The 12907-nt window shown below is 44.2% G+C and overlaps 1 protein-coding gene and 1 pseudogene across 1 annotated transcript; both read right to left on the bottom strand.

Moving 5' to 3' along the window:
* Positions 1-5694: 5694 nt before the first annotated feature.
* LOC111591431 (uncharacterized) lies at positions 5695-5875 on the bottom strand (annotated as a pseudogene).
* A 3338-nt stretch (positions 5876-9213) lies between these two features.
* LOC103654612 (amino acid permease 3) lies at positions 9214-11213 on the bottom strand. The gene is made up of 3 exons (XM_008681459.4): positions 10590-11213; positions 10139-10496; positions 9214-10068 (listed from the first exon to the last, which is right to left on the bottom strand). Exons 1-3 carry the CDS (start codon positions 11012-11014, stop codon positions 9433-9435), a joined length of 1419 nt encoding a protein of 472 aa, XP_008679681.1. The 5' UTR covers positions 11015-11213; the 3' UTR covers positions 9214-9432.
* Positions 11214-12907: the final 1694 nt, after the last annotated feature.

Raw genomic sequence — 12907 nt, forward strand, 5'->3', positions numbered from 1 at the left:
ATTCGGACCAAGGTCCGATCTACCACGGCCACAGCCCAGCCCGGCCGGTGGCACACGCATGTGTGGCAGTCCTTCATCCTTTTCTCAGCTTCTCAATATATGCACTAATGGTCCACCTATTTAAGTTGATTGAATTGTCCCTTGAACTTCTAGTATGGTACTAAAGTATTAGTACACCGTAGCATTAAAATGTGCCATTAGCATTGACTATTATTGAATATTAATATGGGCCAGGCCCACATTAATCCAACAATCCACACCAAATGCTAAGACACACTAAAATGCTCTCATCATCTCAAACGTTTGATATACTGGTGTTTCGATGGAGACCGTTAAGTTGAACATCCACCTAGAACCTAGACTACACTTAACCACAACTGCACAATGGACTAGGCCTTGAATTGGCAGTTTTGCGTGGAATAAGTTTCACCTAAACTCTTTACCAGTACTAGATTGCCGAGCGCATCCCCTCTGGTTGGAGCATATAAGTCAAACTCCATAGCCTTTCATGGGTATCTAGAGACCACCCAGATCTCATAAATTGTGACTAGCAGTTAACCCATATAGGTATGTTCCTCTAAAGATGTTCTGTAGGACAACATCGTTGCTCCACAAAGCCACTTGGAACATATTAAGGTGTAAACACCAACCTACCTTACAGTAAGGAAAGATGTGCATATGAAATGAACCTCATTAAGGGTCTTTCCTTTCAGTCTACCACTAGCTTGTTTCACCATTCTAATTCACGGGATCTCCGATCACATAGAATAGGTCACCACTATGATAAACTTTAGGTGGGTCTCAGGCCCATCTCACTTGATGCACTATCTATCACACTACGTGATAGCCCCTTAGTAAATTGATCTGCTAGATTTTTAGACATATGGACATAGTACAACGCTATTACTCCGGAGTTTCAAACGCCTCTTTATGTGCCTTGTCGATTTCATATTATCCTTAGAACTGTTTATCTTGATTATCACAGTCTGATGATCACATTCATAGAGATAGCCGGCACAGGTTTTTCGACCACCGGTAAATCCATAAGGAGTTCACAAAGCCACTCAGCCTCAACTGAAGCGGTATCTAATGCTATGAGATCTACTTCCATAGTCCACCTTGTTAAGATGGTCTGCTTGCAAGACTTCCATGAAACAGCGCCACCTCCAAGTTAAAACACATATCCACTTGTGGCATATATCTCATCAGCATCAGATATCCAATTTGCATCACAATAACCCTCCAGTATTGTTGGGTACCCGGTATAATGGATGCCTAAACTCATAGTACCTTTTAGATATCGCAGAACACTCTCAAGAGCATGCCAGTGATCATCTCCCAGATTTGAAACAAACCGGCTAAGTTTGCTCACAGTAAACGAGATGCCAGGCCTCGTAGCGTTAGCCAAGTACATGAGTGAACCAAATATTTGGGAATATCTCAATTGATCCCTATATATCCTTCGATTTTTCTTCAGCTTACTAGGATCATAAGGTGTTGGAGTAGGTTCACATTCGCTATAACCAAAGCGACTCAAAACCTTTTCCACATAATAGGATTGCACAAGTGTGATCCCACCATTGCCTTCTTCCAATAGCTTAATGTTAAGAATAACATCAACTTCTCCCAAATCTTTCATTTCAAAATTATTAGATAGAAAGTCTTTTGTCTCTTTAATCACATCAAGACTCGTCCCCAATATTAGAATGTCGTCAACATACATTCATAAAATTACTCCCTCTCCCCCACCATACCAATAATATACACATTTGTCTACTTCGTTCACAACAAAGCCGACAGATGTCAAAGTTCTATCGAACTTTTCATGCCATTGCTTAGGTGCTTGTTTTAGGCCATATAAATATTCCAATAATTTACACCATGCCTTCTTGACCGTTTGCTACAAACTCAGCTAGCTGCTCCATGTAGATTTCCTCATCTAGCTCTCCATTTAGTAATGTTGTCTTAACATCCATTTGATGCACGAGAAGACCATGAGAGGAAGCCACAGAAAGTAGCACATGAATTGTGGTCAATCGAGCCACAGGTGAATAAGTATCAAAGAAATCTTCACCTTCCTTCTGTGAATAGCCTTTAATTACAAGCCTCGCCTTGCAACTTTAAATAGTATCATCAGGCCTAAGCTTTTTCTTGAACACCCATTTACTCTCAATGGGCTTACACCCATAAGGACGCTCAACGACCTCCCAAGTTGCATTAGACATAATAGAATCCATCTCAGTCCTTATTGTTTCCTTCTAAAAGTGAGCATCAGGAGAGGAATATGCCTGTTCAATGATATTTGGTGTGTCATCCACAAGATATACAATATAATCATCACCAAAGGACTTTGCAATCCTTGGTCTCTTACACTTTTGAGTTGATACATTGTCATCTTCCATAGGATTATGTATATGGGATTCCTCAGTGTGTTCTACTGGAATAAATGCTCATGGGGTATCGTTGGTTCATCATTAGACGTATTATGTGTAGCTTTCATGGGAAATTCATCCTCAAAAAACATAGCATCTCTGGACTTCATAATAGTACCAACCAACATGTCTGGTACTCCAGAGTATATAATTAAGAACCTATATCCAATGTTGTGGAAAGCATACCCAAGAAAAACACAATCAATGGTTTTCAGTTCTAATTTGCACTTCTTATTAATTGGCACATTCACTTTAGCCAAACAACCCAGGTGCGCAAATAGGAGATATTTAATTTCCTCTTTTCCCATTCCTCGTATGGTGTGATTTCTTTGTTCTTTGTGGGAACTTTATTCAAGACATGACACGGTGTCAAAATCGCCTCGCCCCACCATTCCTTAGATAGTCCCGAAGTCTCTAACATGGTGTTAACCAAATCAGTTAGAGTATGGTTCTTTCTTTCAGGAACCCCATTGGATTGTGGTGAGTATGGCGGTGTCCTCTCTTGATTAATACCATGTTCCACACAAAAAATCAGAAAAATCACCCGAAAAATATTCTCCACCACGATCAGACCTTAACCGTTTAATTTTCCTCTCGAGTTGATTTTCAACTTCAGCTTTGTAGGTCTTAAAATAATGCAAAGCTTCGTCTTTTGATTTTAAGAGATACACATAACAAAATCTAGTAGAATCATCGATAAAAGTAATAAAATATCGTTTGGCTCCTTTAGTCAAAATTCCGTTCATCTCACATAAAACAGAATGTACTAAGTCTAGTGGTGCCAAATTCCTCGCCTCTGCAGCCTTATGAGGCTTGCGAGGTTGCTTAGATTGCACGCACACCTGTCACTTAGAACCTTTGACTAAATCAAAATTTGGGATTAAATTTAAGTTTGCTAACCACGACACACAACCAAAATTGATGTGACAAAGTCGTGAATGCATAATATACGACTCGTTTGAAATCACATTGTTCACAGACTTATTACACACATCATGCAAAGATAAGTGCACCAAGCCTCCACTGTCATAGCCTTTTCCAACAAATGTCACATACTTTGACAGTATACATTTATTAGTTTCGAACACAAGTTTATAACCATATTGACATAAAAGTGAGCCACTAACAAGATTCTTTTTTATGGAGGGGATATGCTGCACGTTCTTCAATAGCACCGTCTTTCCCGAAGTAAACTTCAGAATGACTGTACCAACACCAAGAACACACGCATGTGATCCATTCCCCATCAGCAAGGCTCCAGCCCCTTTGCACTGATAAGAAGAAAACTAAGAAATATTAGCACACACATGAATGTTAGCACTAGTGTCAGCCCACCACTCAGGGGATTGACACACTGAAAGAACAGTAGGTAAAAGATTACCATACCCCGATGTTTCTTCTATGGTCTCGCTAACAACCATATTTACTGTTTTCTTCTCTTGAGCTGGTTTTTTCTCTTGCTTAAATTTGCGGCCTGGACAAGCGCTTGCTAAATGATCAGTACTCTCACAAACAAAGCAACCAGCTCCTTTGTTCTTCTTTTTGAACGAGGTTGCCTGCTTGAGCTTCGTGGTATTATGTTGTTTGTTCTTCTTTTTATTATAATGTGAAGCATTAGAGTTCTTCTTTTGTACCATATTGGCACTAGAAGTCTCAACTCCTTTTCCACGAGTGTCTTTTGCTCTCGCCCTCTCCTCAACACCAAGAGAACCAATAAGCTTAGCCATGCTAAACTCTTGTCTCTTATGTTTTAGAGTAGTAGCAAAATCCGTTCAAGAAGGTGGCAGCTTAGCGATAATAATGCCGGCCACGAACTTGTCTGGCAAGACACATGGGAATTGTTCGAGTTCCTTAGCTAGTGCCTGTATTTCATGAGCCTGTTCAACTACAGGACAGTTTTCCACCATCTTGTAGTCAAACAGCTCCTCCATAATGTACAGCTCGCTACAAGCATCAGAAACAACGAACTTCTCATCTAATGCATCCCATAACTCTTTTGCAGATGTGCATGTTAGATAAGAATCAACATACTTGTTGGCAAGAGCGCCAATCACGACGCCTCGAAACAGGTTATCGGCAACGTCGAACATTCTCTCCTCTCTAGGAGTGAACTGTTCGGGTTTCCCCTATGCGGCGTGATAGCAGTTCATTACAGTCAACAACAGTATCATCTTACTACGTCATCTCTTGTAAAACGTCTCATCAAAAGGTTCACTTGGTTTTAACGCAGCAACAAAACCACTAACAGAAAAATGCCTAATATCATGTTTTTGGATTGTTAGAGAAATATGCATTTTCAGTTTTAATTTAATCTAGAAAACTAGAGTGATGTATGTGACGACATGTATGTGCATGTGTGTATCACTACTCACATAAGCAGTAAACAACAGTAAAACACGCACAATTACTAAGAATAGAATGTACCCTACGGAGGGACCGATGCTCAAGGCATCAGTGGCTCCATTCACATGAGACATCTCGTGTGTATGTTCGATGTAGTCGTATACAGTCGATGCAGGCAGATGTACACAGTGCTATCCCACGAATGACGCTAACGACGAAGAACTGGATCAGCGTTGGTCGAGCGGACGAAGTGAGCAATCGCGAGTACGCTCCCCAAAAACCTGATCACCCGCACACCCGTGCAAGTGTAGCTCTGCGGACGACGATTTCGGAAGCCTGCTCTCCCACTCACTCTATGCTCGCAGAAGGTGGGACGGGAATGGGTAGTGTGCGACACGTATGAGAGTCTGTTCTCGTGTAATAAGAAGTAGCTTCACCTCCTCTGTATTTGTACACGCACAGAGGGAGGCGAACGAACAATAACGGTCGCCATCAGAGCTACCGTTACAGCCAGCTAGAAACTGACGCCATCAGATACGTCTGTTACTAGCCGACAACCATTACATCCCGTTACTAGCCATAACACAGGAAACGGCCAGTAACGGATGACAGTAATGGACGGTCGTCACTCCAGGCAAAATGTGCAACCGTTAGGAAGGAATATTCAGACCAAGGTCCGATCTACCACGGCCACGACTATGGCCCGACCCAACCAACGGCGCGCGCGAGTGTGACAGTCCTTCATTCTTTTCTCAGCTTATCAATAGTAGGATGATTATGCGTTGCGACGGTACACAATCATATTTGATACCTGTAAAAATAAATTTAATATTAAAGTAAACATAGGATTCACACATCGGATATTAAGGTGATACTTTATTTTAGTCAATAGGTCGGGAAAGGTATGAGTTGAAAAAGAGCTCGATCCACTTTTTCCTCCTTCAGCTAGCGAGGTTAGACGAGAAGCGGGACACAATCATATTTGATACCCATAAAAAATAAATTTAATATCAAAGTGAACATATGATCGACATATTAGATATTAAACTGATAAGAACAAGTATTATACTTTATCTTAGCTAAAAGACCGTAAAAGGTATGGGTTGAAAATGAGCTAGACCCTTTTTTATAACTCAATTGATCGCTCGTTCTTCTTTAGTTAGCAAAGTGATGCTATAGGAGCGATGTGGTAATGTGTCTTCTATTGTGTTGGGCTTGGATAGTTTTATATTGTTGAAATATAGACGGAAAATTATATTCAAAAACGCTTTTGAGGCATTAAAGATTTACTAAAATCATACGGTATTATAGAAATGGCATAGAAAATGGAAATGCACTAGAGAATGGTTGGTAGGACTGAGCAAACGGTTTTTTTAAATCGAAAGTTCGTTTCGCGTTTTTCAGTTATATAAGAAACTTCTGTTTTGGGAATAAGCTAATCGATCAGCATTTTTTAAAGAATAAAAATCATCAAGTTCATTTTTTTTCTTTCAACAACGAAAGTCATGTTGGCAGTCTCCTTTTCTACCGAAAATCATCAGGATAAAGGAATTATTTGCAACTAGTGAGACTGAGCGCCGAAGCTATAACAGGCGTGCACGAAACGCTGAAGAATTAGAGCTTCGGCTCAGGATAGCCACGAAGGTTATACTGACATTGAGTCATCAAGGAAAAGACTCATTTATCCTTGATATTTGTACTAGAATGATGTGTAGATGTCAGGGTCATAAATATACTTTTCTTGGACTGCGTCTCTTGCATATAAATAAATAAACAGTACTCCCACACTGTTCACGCTGATTGGAGAAATTGTATTCGCACTTTTACCTTCGAGCAAGCCGAAGGTACAAATGTTATATACATTTTGCACCGTTTTGTTAATACGCAACATGGATTATAATATTGTTTTGATGTGTGATATAATATAAATAGTTAATATTGCATCTATGAATAATGAAGACTTATTCTTCATGACCTTCGTCTGAAATTCATTATCCCTGAAAAAGGATAATGCTTCGATGGACGAAGGTACTTAACGTTTAACAATTGTATTGCCTTGTTTTTGGTTCACAGCGATCAAAAGCAAATGAACAACAAGCCAAATCTCTTTTAGGGACCTTTTGGCATGACTCTTTGTATGGCTCTAGCTTGGACTTATCATGAAACTCTATTAAATGGTAAAAAACAGCTTCTCGTCGAGAGTCCTCAAAGAGCTAGAGCTATTTTTTCTTGAGAGCCAAAGCACTAAAAACATTGTTTCTACAGTTCCTATCATATTTTACTCATACATCATTAAAAAGAACGCACAGAAATAATTTGTTTTACCAAACGAATTGCAAAACGACTCTAACTCCTCCATTAAAGCCAAGGAGCCAATGCAACTGTATTTAAAGGAACCAAAGTCTTGCTAAGGGCTAATTTGCAAACCCCATTTTTCCCGACGGATTCCATTTTCTCAAGGAAAATTAGTTCATTTTCACTTGGGAAAATAGGAATCCATTAGGAAAATAAGGGCTAATTTTGGAACTCTATTTTCTCAAGTGATTTCTATTTTTTTTCCAAAGGAAAATGAAGTAATTTTCCTTAGAACATAGAAATCCCTTAGAAAAATGGAGTCCCCAAACTAACCCTAAAGTGGCGTTTTATTCCAGGGAATCCCTAACCAAAAATGCACACTATTCCCTCTTTTCTATCAAATCAGTCAAAACCAATGCCTACATTCCATAAAATAGTGCACCACAAATATGAGCTAAATAATTAGGTCCGTTGTTGGCGGCGGTGCTCTCTGTTGAGCCGCGGACGGTCCGCAGCCTATACTCGGATGGTCTACGACCTAGCGCAGAGGTGGGTCTTCCCTGAGGTGAAGCTCGACGATCCGCGCCTGGTGCGCAGATGGTCCGCTCGTGTGTACGGGCGGCGGCGTTCGCTAATAACACTTGGATCTCGCTCTCGGCAGGGACCCCGTCATGGAGGAGAGATTATAGGTTTTGTCATGAATCGGTAGGCCACCCAAGACGCCTTCAGACGACGTAGAGTCGAAGAGGGGTGAAAATTGAAGGTGAAGACTAATTTGTTACTCCTAGTGCATGAAAGTAGAAAAATTGGAAATAGATTGATTGTGTTCGATTGTTGGTGTTTAAATCGATCGTACCCCTTTAAATATATAGGGGAGGTCTGGACCCGATCCTAGACGTACTCCAAAAACTCCCATGAGTTCAGACAGATAAATATACGTGGAGATAGAAGTTAATCCGTCTGATCCAATCTAATCATAGACTAAGAACGAACCGTTCGCATGCCGGACCGTCCAGGCTTCAGGACCAAACCAGCCGTGCCTAGTACGACAAACGGTGCTCAACACCTGCGATTCCTTAGAAAGGCATCACGGCTTCTGTGGAATTTTTTCTGTTGAGATGGAAGTACATCCTCGTGCTGCCGCTGCCACCTACAACCATAGTTGTTCGGCTGGTGCAAACTTTGCCTGCACCCACGGTATTGACTGAGGCTGTCCGCACCCACGACTGTAAACCGAAGACCTCAAATATTTACAGCTCGCAGAACGCCGCAGCGGTGAACTGTAAAGGGCACTGCAAGTTTACGGGCTCCAACGAAAACCTCATATCCAGCGTTCTTGGTGCTCCAACTCTATATTCTCTCTCAACTTCTGATTGGCTGGCAGCGGTACTGTGTGTGCGGACAACACCGAGGATTGGCTGGCAGCGGTACTGTGTGACTGGGTGGTAAATAATATTATATATGATAATTGGTATATGGTTGGGATATAGAGTAAATATGAGTGCGGAGGATTTTGGTATAGAGTAAAAAATTTTGCTGACCAGGACAGAATATTCTTTTTAGGGTAGAAATTTAGAGTAGTATGAGTACGGATAGTCTCAGAATATTGTAGTGTTCTCTCAGACTATTGCAGTGTTCTCTCTAAATTTTTCTTCCTATATTACTTTTTTGTCACATCACCAACATTTCATCTCTTACTCTTTTATCTCCGGCAGCGGTTCCCCCTATATTCTTCTTATATACCTTACTATAACCATAAAATATTATTTTATATAACTATTTATCATCTACTACCATTTTTTTCACTACTAAAAACAACAACGTGTGTTAGTCTCACAGACAACCGAGACCAAGACAGAGACTCTACTGAAAAAAACAGGTTCTTTCTGACGTTGAGAGGGAGACCGAACTTCCAGAAATTCAAAACCAAAACCGAAAGCAAGAAAACAAAAAAAAAGGTTGTTTGGCTCAGTTTAGTTTTTGAAAAAGAAAACACCCAGCCTTAATGGTTGGGATCCAAGTTACTAAGATTAGCCACAACAGATCGTGTAAATTAATAGATTTAATCTATAGATTTTATTGTTTATATAGTAAAATTTAAAATAGTATATAAAATATGAGATAAGATATGATAGCTATTGGATAAACCTATCAAATAAAGTTTTGCAGAAAATACGAGAACTGTATAAGTTGCTACATGACAAAACTCCACACGAGTTCAGTAGCTTTGTTTTTCATTTGGCTATATCTTACAAGTTACAACAACCCGGGACCCCACAGTCAATGTAGCACCCCGACCAGTAGAGATACCACTGGCACTACTCATGTGCACGGCACACGCCTCGTTGGGCCCCTATCTGAACTAGCCGCTGAACGGGCGGTACACCTTGAGCGCGCCGATGACGTCGGCGATGGAGCCCGCTGCGGCGGCGACGGACACGAGGAGGCACGCAGCGCTGAGCATCTGGAGGCAGATCCAGTGCGTGCTCCACCTGCGCACGGCGCGCTGCACGACGTACATCTCGATGGGGAAGTAGACGGTGAGCGGCCAGAAGGAGACGGCGCCGAGCAGGCCGACGACGTCGCCGAAGAAGGGGAGCAGCATGGCGGCGACGGTGGTGAGGCACACGAACGCCGTGCGCCAGGTGAGGCGGAACAGGCTGAGCGCGAAGGGGCCCACGCGGAACTCCCGGGCGATGAAGGCGCTGTCGGGCCACGTGGCCGCTGCCCACTTCTCGACGAAGGCGAAGAGCGGCTGGCAGAAGACCTGGTAGGCGCCGACGAGGTGCACGACGATGGCGACGTTGGCGATGTCCAGCAGCCAGAAGGGCTCGTAGAAGCCGAAGCCGGTGAGGAGGTTGTCCGGCGCGGCGTCGCCGAAGGCGGCGTAGCCCATGCACCCGCACAGCATGTAGAACACCGTTGTGGTGGCCACGCTCACCATGGTCGCCCTCTTCATCACCTTGGCCTCGGATGGCGGCGGCGCCTTGACCGTGTCCTGAACGGCCGTACGGGTCAGGAACAGAGTAAAACTGTTGAACAGAACAGAACAGAGCAGCTCGGCTTGCCTGGATCTCGATGAGGATGATGGAGTAGGAATAGGCGAAGGCGATGTTGCCGAAGGCCTGCAGGCTCCGCCAGACCTTCTCCGTCGGGGTGACGCCGGCGCCGATGCTGATCCCGGTGAGGCTGCCCTGGAAGCCCCCGTTGGCGACGGTCTGCATGATGCCGAGGACGAGGCCGATGGTGGCGTAGGTGAAGGACATGACGGCGGCGACGATGGAGAGCCACCAAATCTGGTCGAAGTCCGGTATCTGCGAGAAGACGACCTCGGCGACGCCGAAGAGGATCATGTAGGGGTTGCTGGAGCTGCGGCACGCGTGCTTGTGGCCCTTGGCGTGGAAGCAGTCCGCCCTCTTGATGGCGCTGCTCCGTCGTCGGTCATGCAGCATCAGTGTTAATTCGTCAGAAATTGAGACGGAGATATATAAGAAGCACTGGAGATTGATTGTATATTACAGCATGCTGATGGATGCGGCGATTGTGTATCCGATTGCGACGCCGAAGAGGTTGGCGTACTGGATGGCGCCGCAGAGCCTGACCTTGGCGCCGCCGAGGCTTGCGCGGACGGCGTCCATGTAGGTGTAGTTGCGCTTCCCCGCCACTGGGTCGCCGGAGCGGTAGCACTCGGCGAGCAGCGTGGAGGTGTAGTAGATGACGACGGCGAAGAGCAGCATGACGGCGGGGCCCGCGGCCCAGCCCAGCTGCGCGATGGCCCACGCCAGCGAGAGCACCCCGGAGCCGATGACGGCCGTGATAATGTGGGCGCTGGCCGTCCACACCGTGCCCGTCCGGCGCGGCCGCCCGTCGTCGTCGCGGCCCCCGTAGGCCCCCGCCTCCACCGAGGACACCTCGTCGAACGGGGCGGCCTTGCTCGCCACCATTTTTTTTTTCTTCCGGCCGGTGGAAGCTAGCTAGCTAGGATAGGAGAGGCTAGTGGTGTTGTTGATCGGCTAGCCCTTGGCTCTCTTGTGATGTGTGGGGAACGGGGGAGAAGGGGAGGGGATGTATATATAGAGACGAGGAGACGGCAGGGACGACGACGGGGAGCGGCGTGTGGGTAGCGTGCCATGGCTGCGGGCGGTGGCAGGCAGAGCATCAGCCACAAAGGGACATGGCTTTCCAAACTCCCAACACATCCCTTCCACTTGGCGTTGCCAACGGTGGCACCTGGCACCGCTCCTGTGGCCACCTGCATGTAGACAGTAGACCACTCTTCCTACATACTCCTCCTCCTCCCTGGTCTGCTAGTGCTTGGGTAACAGCTAACAACCGTTATCTTTATTTCTCCTGCAGTCAATGCCCTCTGTCGTTTGCTAACCACTCGATGGCCAGTGCAAAACCCAGTAACACTCACAGGGATGAGAGGCTATAGGGCGTGACATGTTTGGAGGAAAAAGAAAGGCACATAACATGCTTTTGTGCCCTAGTGAGTACAGAACTGGGCAAGGCCGCAACGCTACGCTCGCACACATGGTTCAGGGGTTCATCACACATGCATGGTTTGGTGCGCCGGTCGTGTTTCGTTTCGGGCTATTCAGTTGCGTTGCGTCCCTTTCAGTGCCCGCGGGATTTCCTGAATGAGCTATGTCATGTGCAAACCAATGCCACCCCTGCCTAGTTTGAGATCGTACACGCAAACTAATCAAGGCGCGCGTTATTGCTTGCACAGAAGAGGGTATGCAGCGAAAGCAAAACAGGGCACTTCATTTCCAGAGACGAGTGCTAGAAAGGGACGATGAGCGGCACCGCGCCAGATGCAGTCAAATGGTCACCACCCCAGCAGCATGCGTATGTATGTAATCATAATTAATTAGTCGTCGTTGGTGGTCTAAAGATTTAGTCATGCTAACAGATCGATTGAAGGAGTTCAATGTCACATTCAGAGAACCAATTACAATGCTAACGGATCCACACTTGTGTTTTGTTGGGAAGAAAGCTAGCACTGAAATAACAAACCTTGTTCCCGATCTGAAACAGGGGAAGGAAGAAGTGAAGCTTCGGCGGCGTGTTAGCACCTTATTCGGGAGGAGAATGATTGAGTGAGCCATGCTTCGTTCGCCCTGAGTAATGAAAAGGAGGAGCTCAAAAGGGCGTACATGCATGGCATGTCCTGTGGACGAAATAACCCTATAAATACCATGTACAGGTTTTGTGGTTGGCACCACATCACTTACACGATCATCATATCTCGGTCCTAAATGAGATGCAGCATGCATATGTATGTATGTATATGATAGAAAATAGCATAAGATATTCCAAGTACATGCTAGCAAACTATACATTAACTAGTCAGACATGTAAACGACTATACGCAAATGCTAGTTACCTATATTTCATCGGGCACATGGAAACGACACCACTAGAAAGACGACATACACTTCCTATACTTGACCAGCTCAAACACGAAAGACGACATACACTTCCTATACTTGACCAGCTCAAACACGACATCACAAGTACAAGATTTTACCTCGTTCACTTTAATAATTCATTGGTTACTTATTATTAAACTAGTTAAGTACACCTAAATTTGCTATGACTTATATATAGACAAGCTTAGTTAAAAAGGAATAGTCACTTAATCGGATTTTACAATCATTCACAATATTCTAATGCAAGCATACACCCAAGGGAACACACATGAGGAGATACTTTAATCACAATTACATATTATACTACTTTAATGAGGTTGGTTACTTGTTTGCATCCAGGATTAGCAGAAAGTTAAAGAGAGGACATTATTCATTTTGTTTTTTTGAATATATAACTGCACT

The sequence above is a fragment of the Zea mays genome, chromosome 4, assembly GCF_902167145.1.
Source record: "Zea mays cultivar B73 chromosome 4, Zm-B73-REFERENCE-NAM-5.0, whole genome shotgun sequence".
NCBI classification, from domain to species: Eukaryota; Viridiplantae; Streptophyta; class Magnoliopsida; order Poales; family Poaceae; genus Zea; species Zea mays.

Excerpts from the sequence above, each read along its gene's own strand:
- LOC103654612 (XM_008681459.4), bottom strand. The coding sequence starts at position 11,014 with ATGGTGGCGAGCAAGGCCGCCCCGTTCGACGAGGTGTCCTCGGTGGAG. Across the intron at positions 10,497-10,589 it reads GCCGCATCCATCAGCATGCT|CGCCATCAAGAGGGCGGACT; the intron begins GTAATATACAAT and ends ACGACGGAGCAG. Across the intron at positions 10,069-10,138 it reads TCATCCTCATCGAGATCCAG|GACACGGTCAAGGCGCCGCC; the intron begins GCAAGCCGAGCT and ends ACGGCCGTTCAG.